Here is a 16,266-nt window from a genome sequence, read left to right as displayed (position 1 = left end):
TCCGTCTTCGTGGTCTACCACGAGGTGAAGGGCCCAAGTCCCGTGGTCCGCGTCGAAGCTCCGCTGGAGTCAGTGTTTGGTCGCAGTCCGCTCGTGGAGGCGACGATGATGTCCAGCTGGCGTCTCGCTTGGTCCAACGTTGAACGCAACTAAAACGGGCTACACTGGTACACTCAATAATCACTTTTGGTGGTCCGCTTCAGCACGGGGTGCGTGTTACGGAATCCGCCATCTTCGATTGACTTCGTTGCTTTCTCTCGTTCTGCTTCTCTCTCGTTCTGCTTCTCCTCACACACTCTGACTCGCGGACTACTTCCGTCTCTTATATAGGCACCACCGAACGTAACATCCGGGTCACAGACACACCCCGGATATACTACGTCATCAACATATACATAAACAGTACAATAATAATACATACACTTCACAAACGTATATGAATTGTATAGAAAATAATAAAGAAATACCAGGGGCAAAATCGGGCTGGTTTGGGGAAACTAAACTGGCTCTAAACTGTGGGCCTTCACAACACTAGCTCTGGAATTTGGTAGAGACTAATTTATGCAAGCCATATTTACTGAATTTGGAAAAGGCATCTGTGCTCTCCTGTTCCTGTTTGTATGTGGATTACAGTGGTGAAAAGAACTCCTTCCACATCAGACATGGGGCAACCCTGTACCCACCAAACACTACACCCACCCCCCTTTCCCCTCCCCTCTGCCTCCTCTCCGCAAATCAACGAAAGGTTTTATGCAAAAACGGAAAGCCATATCTAGGCCTATATCTTCACAGAGTGTGAAATTGAGTTTTTATTAAAACCAGAGCGGAGAGTTTGGAGATGGCAGTAGCGAGGCCTGGGAGGCCCGTTCCAGTGGGTACCAGAGAGGAAGGCATTGGACTTCATTGCTTTCATGTTGACAGCCCCAGGCCCGTGTCCTGCTGTGAGGGTCCCCACTCCCAGATGTGCTGTAGATAACACCCATCACGTCTACAGGCCCACTGCATGTTCCTCCTCCCAGCACCTCGCTGGTTCTGTGTGTGTGTGTGTGTGTGTGTGTGTGTGTGTGTGTGTGTGTGTGTGTGTTCTTCCGCAGCCTTCGCTTACTGCGTACAACCCATAGCCGCGAAACAAGGCACTGTTTTTTGTTTTAGTTCTCTTTGTCCTTGTGTGTGTGTGTGTGTGTGTGTGTGTGTCTCACTATGTGCATGTGCGCGCACGCGTGTGTCTTGTCTTTGGACATGCCAGGACTGTGTGTGTGTGGGCCGTGTGTCTATATGAGAATGGGTAATCAGTAATGCCAGTAGCATGGCGTTCCACTCGGAGCAGTGTGGGAGCTTATTGACAGCGCCAGGGGAACATTGGGCTCAGCTGCTGCCGTACGCGCAGTGTGAGCCGAGCACCACCACCAGCACGCTAACACAGAGACGCAATTAGACAATGAGAGAGGATGAGACAGAAGCACAAGGCAGAAAGGTAGCATCTGGTCGATCTGTCAGCCACTGGTGTGGATCAGTGACATGGTGTGTATGTGTGTGGTGTATGTGTGTGTGGGGAGTGTATTTTGTGTGTGTGTGTGTGTGTGTGTGTGTGCACCTCCTGTCATCTTTAAGAACTCTGTTCTTCAGTCCTGCTGTGAAACACCCACACTGACAGCTCTGTGAAAGCGGCGGGTTGCCAGATCTCCCTGTGGACCCTGCCATCTCTCTGCCCTGGGAAGTGGACTGTAATACAGAGGAATAGTCATTAAACCGACGGCAACCTGTATGTTACCAAGAGGCCACGGAGCCAGAGAGGCCTCGGCCCCCCCGCTGCGGTACCTTGTCTGTTGCCATAGCGATGAAGAAGGCCTGGCAGAGTGGGCGCTATGTTGCACCCTCCGGGGGGTCAAGGTGTGGGGGTGTGTATGCTGGCGTCTAGGATAAATAGGGGACTGATGCTGAAGGTTAGCTACAAGCTAAATCACGATGGCGCAATGCAACCGAATCTCGATGACTCTATGTTCATGTTTTTAATTGTATCTGTCCCTACTCAAATAAATTGTTACTGTTATGTAATTGTTGTTGTCACTAGGATAATATTTTTTTTATTGAAAAGCATTATTCGACGTGTCCAGCTCCAGCTGACCTGTGCTGTGCTGTGTAGTAGGGATGCTCCGATCTGGATTTTTGGGGCCGATACCGATCACCGATTTGTTTCCTCAAGATCAACCGATACCGATACCGATTTTTAAAAAAATACATAACTGACTGGATAGCCTAAATATTTTTTGCTTTTTAGACAAAAGTTTTGATCCATTAGGCACCAAGCAAACGGCCATTTTTATGGCATAGTAAAGGTCTGGCCTATCACCCAGTTAGGGCCAGAAGCCCAAGTCAGTCGATATGGCTGTATAAAAGACATCATAAACGTGGCCTTCATGGTTTACATACTGTTACGTCCTCCTATGTTTTCTGTTCAGTTATCTGTCTTCCCCAGAAAAAAAAAAAAAAAAAAAAAAAAGATCGGTTTTTGCGATCGGCCATTTTTGCCGATCACCGATCGAGTCATTTGGAGTGAAATCGGCCGATTTAAATCGGTGGCCGATAAATCGGAGCATCCCTACTGTATAGGTTTTTTTCCCATGGCTGCAGGGCTGACAGGAGTAGCTGCATTAGAACAACGTGCTCTTGTTGTACGATATGCCTCACTGAAACACAGCGGATGCTCTCTGTGGAAATCAACTCTACTGAAAAAAATCGGTGTGTTTTTTTTTCCTCGTTAAATCTTGTTCCGCCGCCAGTTTCGTTACAAAAGAGAACGCGCACGCATACACACACACACACACACACACACAGAAGCAGCCCATGTGTTGCAGTGTCTCACATAGATTTCCGTTTCATCCATTTCCATTTCATTGTGGCTGTGTATCAGAGGGACGTTTTCAGTTGAGCCTTTCCTGAGGCCAGTCAGTGACAGAGAGGACCTTACATCACTGTCCCCGCTGCCCCAGGATACTGTCAGGACGAGGGGACATGTTCAGTGGAGAGACTGTCATTGTCTGGTCCAGTCTAGCCTGAATACCGTTATTCATCATGACAACGTGTGTCTCAAATTCCTGTCACACAGGAATAGAGAAGTGTGCAGTAGGTAGAAGAGGAGGAAGGAGAGCAGGAGGGTTTGGGGAGGGGGGGGGGGTGAAAGGAGAAGACAAAGTAAGAGCTCTCTGTAATGGCTAGTTTTTTCATGTTCCCACTCCCTCCTTACCCTCCTTAACAGGTTGCAGAGAGGTAGTCAGAAGGTTCAGAAGAGGAGACTGTTGAGATCAGTCCAGGTAGCAGACCTGACCGTTGGCTGGACCTCTCCTCTCCGTCCACTTTGAAGCAGGCTGGGCTGACCCGGGCTGGCCCTGTAGTGGAAAAGCGCCATTTGTCTTCCATCCAGTCATCCCGTGTCACTCTTGTAAGCGAAGACTCACGGATTGATTCATTTGATTGATCCTGGCCGACCCGTTGGCTAAGGCTAACACCCAAGACTCTAAACGGACCTTTTAGCTGGCCTAGCCTCGGTCCAGACGCAGAGCTCCAGAGGCTGGCAGAGCTGTTTAGTTGATGAGATTCAGATTGATGCTCTGTGCCCTGGCAGTGCCCTCCCTCTCAGCCTGGCAGACTTGGGAAGCTTCAGATAGCTCAGAATCCTAGAGGCCAGTTTGAAGTCTGAGGCCTTTGATGAGGAATAGGAGACAGCGTTGTCAGGGCGGCAGTTGAACAGTGGAGCGATTTTCTTTCTTTCTTTCAAACTTCCTGTTTTTTTTTATGTAACCATGTTTCCCCCAAACGTCTGAACAGTATCTGCTCCAATAGCGTTCGCTATACTTTGAGTTTGAAGGAATCTCTTTTGGTTGTTGAGCTACAGGAGGTGAAGTGAATTTTAAATCTGGCAACAGAATAACTAAATGGGTTCCCACAGAAATGCATGATTTATGGATCGTTCTGTACACGACAATGTAGTTAAAATAGGGAAATATACAATGCTCTGTCTGCCACATATGATATCATTTGTGGTTTTCATTGTCTTTTTCTTCATTTATACCATATGAAAATAGCCTACACTTTTGGCATAAAAAAACGATATAGGAAAACATTTGCAATATCTCATGTGCAGACACACAGAGAGACCCAATCTGCTCCAGGTTTGCCTCAGAGATAACCTCTGCAAAATGGAAACGTTCTTTGTCTACAACCCATGTGGAAAGGATCCTAAAGATCTGTCTCAGAGACACCACACCATGTGTGTCAGTGTGCTCAGTTTAGTCAAAACTGGAACATTAATGTGCTTTGATGTTTTTCTAAAGACTTTCTGAAAGACTGCTTAGCCGCTTTTCCATAATGTTTGACCAGAAGTCAACATCTTTGCTTATATATCCATATTCTTATGATAGGATGGTTGAGAAATGTATTTCTGACTTAATTTCCCCCAAAATAGCGACTCTTAGCTTTTATTTGACTCTCAATTTGAATGCTCTGATAAATGTCCCGTTTTGGTCCTCATGGGTCCTTTCACACGGAAAGGGTGCCCGGGGTATTTAATATGTGATGGACTGGGAGTGTGTTGCCAGGGCCTTAGTGTGTGACTGAACTGGTAACTCATTCATCTACTGAGAGAGAGAGAGTGCACATTTTTTTATTTATTCAGTCGATGAAACTGTGTCTGTGAAATAAAGACAAGCCTGATAATGAATATTGTTTCAAATGTGCTTGGTTGGGTTTGTCTCAGTCAATTCTGTTAGAGCTGTTAGATGCCTGCTCTTGTCTCGTCAAGGCAACCGTTGGGCATCCCGTTCCGTTTAGAGAACGGTTGAAAAACCGAAAGCACAGTTCCTAAGTAGTAAGTACATTAATTGCTAGAACAAACATCTTTTGTTGAGTTTGTGGATTAATCTGTAGCTACTTAATTCTGATATTGAACATGATCCAAGTCATTAAGCATACTGTGTTGTGAGAGCAGATTACACACACACACACACACACACACACACACACACACACTCACACACATTCTCCAATGCTACTGTTGTTTTTCTCTGGTTTGTTTCTCTCGTTATCCTGTCCCAATTAAGCAGCCATTGTTCAGGGTGTTTGATGGAGGTAGGCTGGCCAAGAGCCTCCGGCTGGCAGCTGATAGTGTTGGCGCAGCACCATATTGATGATCAGGATACCTGCTGTCTTCACGACAGGGGATTTATGACTGTTTGTTCTTCAGCTGACAGACGGGTACCGTGGCTTACAGAGTACAGACGTTACCTTAGTTTACAGACTCTACCTTAGCTTACAGACGCTACCTTAGCTTACAGACGGGTACCTTAACTGACAGACAGGTACCTTAGCTGACAGACGGGTACCTTCACACGCCTGGTAGCTTTGTGAGACGTACAGTAGTACCGCTGCTGCAGCCTTCCATAATGAACTGTTCTTCTCTCTCCTGCAGGTTCAACTACAGATCGACACATCATCTCACCACCAATGGGTTCTACGAGTTCCTCAACTGGTTCGATGAGCGCGCCTGGTACCCTCTGGGCAGGATAGTGGGGGGCACGGTGAGGGCAACTGCACTGGAGTGTGTGTGTGTGTGTGTGTGTGTGTGTGTGTGTGGTGTGGTGTGTGTGTGTGTGTGTCCTTATGCCCTCCCTGCTGTACGCTTATCTGTCTCTTGTGCGCTATGCTGCTTATCACGATTACACACACACACACACACACACACACACACACACACACACACACACACACACACACACACACACTATGGCTGACTAGTTTAACTGCTCCTTTGGGAAATAGAGGCACTTTAAGCTGTAAAGTACATGAGAGGGTATTGGAGACTTGACAGGGCACAAGGATAAATCATCATCGCAAAGGACAAGAGATGAGGGTCACTTACCGGGCAATTACACCTGTGCTCATCTTGGTAGTACTGCAAGGGAGAGACTAGATCCCTCTAAACACAGCACACAGCACACATCCTAAGAGAACCACACACACACACACACACACACACACACACACACACAAACAACTCTCAGCACTCGCAAAAACACCCTGTACCATCTCAACCTTTAGGATGTTCCAATATTGATATCGGATATCGCTGCGATATTGGTCCTGAATGCTGGATCGCAGATCGCAGTAGAAAAAAAATAGGCACCGGTGTGGGGCGATCTGGCGTGTCACTCACGTGATGACAACAGTAGTAGTCAGTGGTCACATGCATGAGAGTTGGCTAGTAGCTACCTGTGTGTAATGAGTCTAACAATGTCATGATGCCAGCTGGTGAAATCATAAACCATTTGCTTAAGTAATTCGGTAAATTCGGTTATTTACATAGTTAAATCTACAGATGGTAAGTTTTCAAATGATGCGTCATACATTGAAATAAATTCAAGACGACACGAGTATTTGAATGTTGGTGCACCGAATGGGAATGCTACAGGAGAAAAGTGACCGATCAAACAACAACAAACGCTGCTAACAGTGATACATCGCTAGGAACGTCTAACTGCGTTTTTATAACATCACAGCATGCTGAGAGAACATGGACATGCTAAAAACACATAACTACGCATAATTAGATGAACATACAGTCCTTGCTTTTGAACACGTCCTAAAACGAAGGTATGTTTACAAGTCATTATCACTTATCGGTAGCCTGCGGCAAACGAGAACAGTGAATCCAATCCACAGATTATAAGTATTTAGTGATCGTTAAACTGTTTTTTATTATATGGACACTGGGTACTTTAAAACTTCAAGTTGCCTGTTATGAAAAAAAACGAAAACCAGATATTGTTGACACCCCTTCGATTCTGCGACTGGTTTCTGGTCTCAAGAACGGGCGTCATTAGGCTACACTTGTAAAAAGGGTCCTATAATTGATTTGCCATTTGTAAGAGAAGATAAATAGAATAAAAACCTGAAGGCACTAAAACTAGAAATCAGACAGTAACTCTTTTTTTTTTCTACAATGCTGAATGCTGCTGTTTAAATTGTTTTAACCAGTTGGTCACTGAGTACTGCAGAGTACTGTTTTTGTTGCTTGAATAAAGGCTGGCAGTCTTTAATAGCCAACTGTTGTTGTGGACTATATACTGGGGAAGTATTTGTTATTATTCAGGAGTAAAACAATAAATACAAATATCGGATTGATATCGGTATCGCAGATACCTGAAGCCCAGATATCGGTATCGGTAGTGTAAAAATGGGATTGGGACATCCCTAGTTGTTAAGGGTAATGTTCTCTGTACTGTGGACCTACTACCAGAATTAAGAGATGTGAGAGATGTGAAGTGTGTTTATTTCTCCGGGCAGCTCTCGGCCTTGTTGATAGACGGTGGTTAACGAAGGGCATAATCATCTAACCAGGTCCTGAGTGGTTTTAAGCGGAGGTAGTTATCTGTGAACTCAATACAACTTAATACGATTGCGATCGATCACCGTTCCACCGCTACGTCACGCTACTGTGCCCCAGGGCCTACGCTCTGATTAATACCCTCGTCGGTGGTCGAGGACAGCCACTGTAGCCTTTATTATAATCATGTATCGATCCAGGAGTGGTAGTCATTGACTGTGTTCCTCTGTGTCCTCTCTGTGTTTTCTCTGTTCTCTCTGTGTTCCTCTGTGTTTTCTCTGTGTTCTCTCTGTGTCCCTCTGTGTTTTCTCTGTGTTCTCTCTGTTCTCTCTGTGTCCCTCTGTGTTCTCTCTGTGTTCTCTCTGTGTCCCTCTGTGTTTTCTCTGTGTCCTCTGTGTTCTCTCTGTGTTCTCTGTGTCCCTCTGTGATCTCTCTGTGTCCCTCTGTGTTCTCTCTATGTTCTCTGTGTTCTCTCTTGTGTTCCTCTGTGTTCCTCTGTGTTCGTCTGTGTTCTCTCTGTGTCCCTCTGTGTTCTCTCTGTGTCCCTCTGTGTCTGTGTTCCTCTGTTCCTCTGTGTTCTCTCTGTGTTCTCTCTGTGTCCCTCTGTGTCTGTGTTCCCCTGTGTCCCTCTGTGTTCCCCCCCGCGTTCCTGAACCTCCCTCTCTCTCCGTCCTCTAGGTCTACCCGGGCCTGATGGTCACGGCGGGCCTCATCCACTACGTCCTGAACACGCTCCACATCACGGTGCACATCCGCGACGTGTGCGTGTTCCTGGCACCCGTCTTCAGCGGCCTCACCTCCATCTCCACCTTCCTGCTGACCAAGGAGCTGTGGAACCAGGGGGCGGGCCTCCTGGCCGCCTGCTTCATCGCCATCGTCCCCGGGTACATCTCCCGCTCGGTGGCGGGCTCCTTCGACAACGAGGGCATCGCCATCTTTGCCCTGCAGTTCACCTACTACCTCTGGGTAAGTCACCCTGACGGACGGACGGACGGACGTGCCCCCCCCCCCCCCCCCCGGCGCACGAGCACACGCACACCACACACACGCACGCACGCACACGCACACACCTACACACACACACACGCGCGCACGCACACACGCATACCAACACATACAGCACACCCCCAGGCGCTGCTCCTGAGAGACCAGGGGGGTATTGCATCAACGTCACTAAAGTAAAGTCTGGATTTTTCCTTTAGTGACATTGATGGAACACCCCCCCGGGCGCGCTGTTTATCTCTTAATCAACTGCTGTTCCCATTCGAACATCAACGTCTTCCTAACGACAGAAGGTGTGTGCGTGCGCTGTAGCGGCAGCGTTTTTTGATGTTCAAACCCACAACGGTAATTAAAGCAAAGTAATTGATTTTCAGGCGGCCTTGCCTCGCGAGGCCTGTTTCTGAGTAGATGAAATCCCCCCAGGTCCCTGGACCTGAGCCCCCCGGGGGAGCTGGAGTGTAAACAGACCCGCTCTCTCATTAGCCCCAGCTGGACGTGTAACCGTGGAAACAGACCCCAGCGTACCGTGGAAGCAGACCCCCCCCCCCCCCATCCTCTATGTTTACTCATTTATTCGGTGGTCCCATGTCTCGTTGACTCCCGTGTTGCGTTCGTCCTAACGGAGCCTCAGGTCTCAGCTGCAGACAGACTAGTTGAAGTCAGACTAGTTGAAGTCAGACTAGTTGAAATCAGACTAGTTGAAGTCAGACTAGTTGAAGTCAGACTAGTTGAAGTCAGACTAGTTGAAGTCAGACTAGTTGAAGTCAGACTAGTTGAAGTCAGACTAGTTGAAGTCAGACTAGTTGAAGTCAGACTAGTTGAAGTCAGACTAGTTGAAGTCAGACTAGTTGAAGTCAGACTAGTTGAAGTCAGACTAGTTGAAATCAGACTAGTTGAAGTCAGACTAGTTGAAGTCAGACTAGTTGAAGTCAGACTAGTTGAAATCAGACTAGTTGAAGTCAGACTAGTTGAAGTCAGACTAGTTTAAGTCAGACTAGTTTAAGTCAGGTCTCGACAGCCCATGTCTGAATAAGCCTCTCATCTCCAGGAAGGTAAAAGATCTCCCAAGGAAGTTGCCAGGGTCGTTAAGGAAAAAAAAAGAAAAGGAGTGTTGAATAATTTAGTCGGATGTTAAGCATGCGGCGGTGTTCTTCTGTTTTGTAAGGCTTAATGAACTATTTTAAGGGGGCTGGTTTGATGGTGTTTTTTATTTTTTTATTTATTATTCTTTTTAAATTATTATTAAAGCCTTTAACCCTCTCCTCCCCTCTCCCACTCCCAGGTGAAGTCTGTGAAGACGGGCTCAGTCTTCTGGACCATCGGCTGCTGTCTTTCCTACTTCTACATGGTGGGTGAAAGTGCACATACACAAACACACACACACACACACACACACACAGACGTATGTCTAACGTTATCTTCATACAGACCCCTTTGAACACTATCTGAGAGCTCTTTGACATTAGATCACATCTCTCAGGAAACTGGCCAGAGGCTGCGATCATCAACCAGCCCTCAGTGCCACAGAAGGCTCAGCCTCGTTACGGTCATTGAACTGTTATTGAACATCAATCAAGTAAACGAATTAACATGTAAATGCCCGATGATTGTAGAAGTCATAGCCTCCTTCACACCTGCCTCCATGGTGGGATGTACACTGGATGACAGCAGCAAGGTACGCCTGCGGCAATGAACTCAATAGCCTCTGATGAGATGTGTTAAAAGCCAGCAATTGGTGAGTGTGTGAGTGTGTGAGTGTGTGAGTGTGTGAGTGTGTGAGTGTGTGAGTTTGTGAGTGAGTGAGTGTGTGTGGAGGGCAGCTGCACGGCACTCCAGAGCTGTACCTGGTAATTATCTCCCCCTGCTCGCGTGCTGGAGGTGTGGCCATGTCCTCTCAGATAGGCCTCGCATCTCATTAGGGAAATGTGTCAATAAATTAACCAAAAACAAGTAGCGTGATCCATCATGGTCCGGCCTGCAGGGGCCCAGGGAGAGGGAGTCATCCTAATGACTCTGAGTGGGAGTCTGCAGAAGGAACCAATGAGATGCCCTCAGGCGAGATGTGAGTCCAATTCAACCGATAGGCGACAAACCCGTGTGTGCATGAACACGAACGTGAACGTGTGTGTCTCCGAAGGGATGCAACAAACTCCACATACATACTGACATTTCAGGTGACTTTTCAGCTCCCCCCTTGGTGAAGTACTGAAAGTCGGAACAGCGCCACAGAACCAGCCAGTGGCCTGCCTACTGACAAGGACTGCCATTCGATTTGAGTTGATTATGTGAATAATACTCTCTAGACTAGTACCAATCAAACCGCGACCATACGATTTTGCAACGACTTGCTCTGACATTTTTCGATTGGAATGTTCAGACACTCGGACAACGGCTGCTTTTCTGACGCATTAGAAAAATATGTGTGTTGCAGGTGTGTTAGGGTGATGTGTGTGTGTGTGTGTGTTGCAGGTGTGTTAGGTGACTGTGTGTGTGTGTGTGTGTGTGTGTTGCAGGTGTGTTAGGTGACTGTGTGTGTGTGTGTGTGTGTGTGTTACAGGTGTGTTATGGTGACTATGTGTGTGTGTGTGTGTGTGTTGCAGGTGTGTTAGGTGACAGTGTGTGTGTGTGTGTGTGTGTGTGTGTTACAGGTGTGTTATGGTGACTGTGTGTGTGTTTGTGTGTGTTAGGTGACAGTGTGTGTTTGTGTGTTGCAGGTGTGTTAGTGTAACAGTGTGTGTGTGTGTGTGTGTTGCAGGTGTGTTAGTGTAACTGTGTGTGTGTGTGTGTGTGTGTTGCAGGTGTGTTAGTGTAACTGTGTGTGTTTGTGTGTTGCAGGTGTCAGCGTGGGGAGGATACGTCTTCATCATCAACCTGATTCCTCTCCACGTCTTTGTCCTGCTGCTCATGCAGCGCTACAGCAAGAGACTGTACATCGGTGAGCGCACACACACACACACACACGCACACACACACACACACACACACACACACACACACACACACACACACACACACACACACACACACGCAGCCTCTACATCTCCTTTGATATCCTGAACACCCAGCCTGGCTCCTACTGCAGTGTTCACAGAGACACACCAGCACTGGCCTGGGAACACACATTCTCTCAGACAGACAGACAGACATCTCCCTGTCTCAGTTAAGTCGTTCATTTCACACGCTCTCTCTCCCACTCTCTCTCTCTCTCTCTCTCTCTCTCTCTCTCTCTCTCTCTCTCTCTCTCTCTCTCTCTCACACACACACACGCAGAGATGCACACTCCTCCCTTCCTCTCTCTCTTTCAAACCCACACACACACAGAGAGATGCACCCCCCCAAACACACACACAGACACACGTACACTCTTTCTCTCTCTCTCTCTCTCTCTCTCTCTCCCTCTCCCTCTCCCGCTGCAGTGGATCTGCCTGCCCAGTGGGGACCCACCAGTTTAGGGAAGATTGTGTTCTTTAATGGCAGATTTATTCTACTTACTGTAGGAGCCAGGCGCGATGGAGCGTTCCTCCCAGACCCACCAATCAGATAAAGGCTGGCTCGCATCACAGCCTCACAGGGCCTGAATCCTATCACCAGCCAACACACACACACACACACACACACACACGCACGCACGCAAGCACACACGCACATACATACATACATACGCACATACATACACACACACAGGCATGCACACACACACATGCACACACACACACACACACACACACTCACACACACACACACACACACACACACGCACACTCATTCTTATTCTCTCTCAGCCTCCTAGAAACACAGACAAACTGAAATTAATTGCATTAATTAGCGACTGAGGTAGAGTCCATAATGAGGCCGATTTCAGGTTGAGATGAACTCTCCAGAGAGAGACGGAAGAGATGGATGAGAGAGAGAGAGAGAGAGAGAGAGAGAGATGGGACATGTAGGAGAGGGAGACGAGGAGCGGGAGTGAGAGAGGAGAGAGAGAGGGACGAGGAAGGAGAGAGAGGAGAGAGTGGGAGGAAGTGAGACGTGGTTTGAGGCAAGGGAGGTGATGGGAGAGTGGGGCAGAGGAATGGAGATAGGGGAGGAAGAGAGGGGGAGGAAGAGAGGCAGATGGTGTTAAAGAAAGAAAGAGATGGGAGGGAGGGAGAGAGAGAAACGTTTAAATGCTGTCCATATTTGTATGTCTTGATGGATTGTTCGTTTTTTTCTTCACCGTGGTTTAGTGAGTAAAATGAATAATTTACCGGGGTGGTACTCTCTCCCTGAGAGCAAGCAGCCAGAGAGAGGGGGGGGGCTGATGGAAGGAAGGAAGGAAGCTGCAGCAGCAGCGCTAATTGAGTTAGGGATTTTATTAGCTCCAGAATTACCTTCCGTTTCCACCGGGGGAAGAGAGGGCACCAAGCGGCCTTCCTGACGGATGCCTGGTATCAGACCTGTCCCACGCCGTTTCGGAAACCATCCACATTCCGGACCGCGGGAACAGGTGTTCTGTGCCCCTTTTTTCCTTTTTTATTTTTTCTGTCCTCTCCGTCGATCATCAGTTAGAGAGCGGGGGGGCGGCATGGGCTCAATAATGAGATGGATTAAAGGAGATGAAATGTTGTGGGTTTGGCCAGGTTGCAGCAGAGAGAGAAAGAGAGAGAGAGAGGTGGCGTTAAGTCTCTGGGTGCTGCTCGGCTGTAACAGCTGCGTTCCCAGCCAACTCTGTCTGTCTGTCTAACGCTCTCGGGGGCCTTAATGGCGTCTCGCTGTGTGGGAGGCTGCAGCAGTGGGATGGAGAAGCTATGGATGGATGGATGGATGGATGGATGGATGGTATCAACCCCCTGGGTAGGATTAGAGGAGTCTCTCTCCCCCTTCCTCCATCTCTTTCTCTCTTCCCACCCGCCCAGTTATGTACCTGACAGTCTCCTTGAGTACTTGGCCACTCACCCACCCGTCCACTCTCCCAGCTCTCTCACACACACACGCGCACACACACGCGCACACACACACACACACCAGTAGTTGTTTCAGAGAGGAGACAGAGAGGTTAGGGAATACAGTGAGGGGGCAGACGATCGAGGACCAACAGAGGTGAATTGCACATCACTGCAGCAGGTGTGGCAATGAAACTCTCATTTAGCTGTAATGGAATTGAAATACGAGGACGGCCTCAAATAGCCACAGCCACACTCTCAATCACCGGCGGCAACGCTCCCAATCACCAGAGCCTTCGCACACACGCACACACACACACAGAATTTTCATCAACAACCCCACCCCCCTCCTCCCTGTCATTGAATAGAGGCTTTTTGCGTGCCTCCTCTCTGTTTGACAGGCAGAGAGCTGCCATGATGACCTGTCAATCAAACAGGCACAGTCCCCCAGGAGGGTTGACGCGCTTATAGTATTTCGCTACAACTAAGTAATTCCGTCATTACAGTCATAGTCTGCCGAATGCACCGGGAAGGTAATTGTCTTTAAAATGAATTGATTTCCGCTTAATTCGCTGTCTCTGTGTGTTTGGACTGTTTACAAATTGTTTTGTTAACGAGCATTGTTTCCCCCCCCTGGTCTAACAACAAGAGACAAATAATTCTGCCTTTTCATTTTACGGTCAAAAGCACTCATTCTTTTGACTATCATTAGAAGATTAAGGCGTTCTGGTTCAACATCACTGTGGGGGGTTTGTGTAAAGAGGCAGTTAGCACGCTTTAGAGTTTTTTAACGGAAAGGCCTCACTTCCTCATCTCCCCAGGAGACCCCCCGCCGCCGCGCGGACGTGTTTTCTTTTACGTATGCGGCGTGGACCGGTGAAACGAATCGTCAGTTTGATTTAAATTCAGGTCCAATCCTTCATCTTTTTCACACGGGAGTCGGTGGGCTCCCATTACCGCGTGCTCTCGACAGGAACATTGCGGCCTACTTTTATCGATCGCGCGCTTCTCTCTCCTCCGTCTCATTAGCGTCCGACAGCACTCCTTCTCATGCCTAGAAAGAGGATACGTCAAACTACAAATGTTGGATCGGGGGGGGGGGGGGGGGGGGGTGAAGTGAACTACTTACACAGTCCCAGGCTGAGGGAATACAAAATGTGGATAAAAAGACTGAGGAGATTCGGTTCTATGTTGGCATTCACACGAGTCTCACGGGGCGGGGGGGGGGTGCGTGCGTGCGCTCATTGATATGCACTTTGCTCACCCTGCCTCTCTCTCTCTCCCTCTCTCTCTCTTCCCCTCTCTCCCTCTCTCTCTCTCTCTCTCTCCCCCCCCCCCCCCCCCCCCTCTCCCTCTCCCTCTCTCTGTCGACCCTCTCCACAGCTTACAGCACGTTCTACATCGTGGGATTGGTCCTGTCCATGCAAATCCCTTTTGTGGGCTTCCAGCCAATCAGGACCAGCGAGCACATGGCTGCAGCAGGTACAGAACTCCCCTGCAGTCCAAATCAACCCCATGGTTCTCTGTAGCACTTCTGTAGCCATGGGAGGGGATTGGACAACTGTGTAAAATGTGTGCGTGTCAGGGGGGGAGGGAGGGGGGGGGTTGGTAGGGGGGGGGGGGTTGGTTACACCTACTCAACGTGGGTTGATCAGAGGAGGTTGGCATAGGTAGAAATCAGGAGGACGAGACTCAGTGTAATACCACTGAATGAGGAACAATGAATTTCCGACGAGCCCCGTTCCTACCCTCCGCCAGCCTCCTCCCTCCCTCCTCCCCATCCAGGGACACACTCAACCCTCCTCCCTCCCTCCCTCCCCATCCAGGGAGACACACTCAATCCCGCTTGTTGTGACTGGGGACGAGAAAACCCTGACCTTAAGCAGTGTGGAGCCGGCGCTCTCTGGGAGTATCGTGTTATCTTCCACACAAGAGGGGCTGATTCGAAAGATGTTTAACAAACCCCCCCCCTGACCCTCCCTCTCCCCTTTCTCCCCCCCCCCCCCCCCCTCGCTGTGGTACCTGTGCCAGGTGTGTTTGCGCTGCTCCAGGCCTACGCCTTCCTGCAGTACCTGAAGGACCGGCTCACCAAGCAGGAGTTCCAGACCCTCTTCTTCCTGGGCGTGTCCCTGGCGGCGGCGCCGTCTTCCTCACCGTCATCTACCTGACCTACACAGGTTAGTCTACAGACCCCAGACCTGTCCTTAGACCTCCATCTACATGACCTACACAGGTTTAGACCTGTCACTCTGCGTGTGTGTGAGTCTCCCAACCCATGGTATAACCTGACCTTTAACCTTTTGAACAACCTTTCGTTGACCCCAAAGCAGCTCATAACCCCTACTGTACTGTTGCCTACGGTAACCTTCATTAACATGGCGTGTAGCGCGGTGTTGCTTTTTGTTGTTGGTGCGCCCGTGTTCTCATTAATCATTCCTGGCCAGGCCTGTGTAGACAGAATAGCCTCCGAGAGCTCATTAAGACCATCCCCTGTCACCCCCCCCCCACACACACACACAGAGCAGATCAGATCAGCGTAATATAAATAAATTACATAAAATCGATGCATGAGGAAAAACACTCATTAGATTCGAATATTGTGTCTGTGTGTGTGTCTGCGTGTGCGTCTGTGTGTGTGTGTCTTGTGTGTGTCTGTGTGTGTCTGTGTGTGTCTGTGTGTGTCTTGTGTGTGCGTGTCTGTGTGTGGGCGTCTTGTGTGTGCGTGCGCGTACGTTCATTCATATGGATGCCGCAACTTCATGAAAGCTCCGTTCTTTCCTCTCTGATTTGGTGTGTGTGTGTGTGTGTGTGTGTGTGTGTGTGTGTGTGTGTGTGTGTGTTCCAGGGCACATCGCTCCGTGGAGCGGCCGCTTCTACTCGCTGTGGGACACGGGGTACGTACAGCTGCGCTCCGCGCTGCTTAACTCCGCCGCCTGTTTGTTTACCCTGCTAACCCCCTCCCAG

At 48.8% G+C, this 16,266-nt stretch overlaps 1 protein-coding gene across 1 annotated transcript in view; it reads left to right on the top strand.

Moving 5' to 3' along the window:
• stt3b (STT3 oligosaccharyltransferase complex catalytic subunit B) overlaps positions 1–16,266 on the top strand; it is a 42,286-nt gene that overhangs the window by 17,937 nt on the left and 8,083 nt on the right. Inside the window, 8 exon segments of the mRNA XM_080540729.1 lie at positions 5,465–5,573; positions 8,057–8,344; positions 9,663–9,728; positions 11,216–11,315; positions 14,686–14,784; positions 15,334–15,435; positions 15,438–15,479; positions 16,148–16,196. Of these exon segments, the coding sequence (XP_080396855.1) occupies positions 5,465–5,573; positions 8,057–8,344; positions 9,663–9,728; positions 11,216–11,315; positions 14,686–14,784; positions 15,334–15,435; positions 15,438–15,479; positions 16,148–16,196 (855 nt within the window).

Source organism: Nansenia antarctica (assembly GCF_963989245.1).
Source record: "Nansenia antarctica genome assembly, chromosome: 10".
NCBI lineage: Eukaryota > Metazoa > Chordata > Actinopteri > Argentiniformes > Microstomatidae > Nansenia > Nansenia antarctica.
The sequence above is the reverse complement of the archived record's forward strand: the minus strand, read 5'-3'. Positions and strand labels throughout refer to the sequence as shown.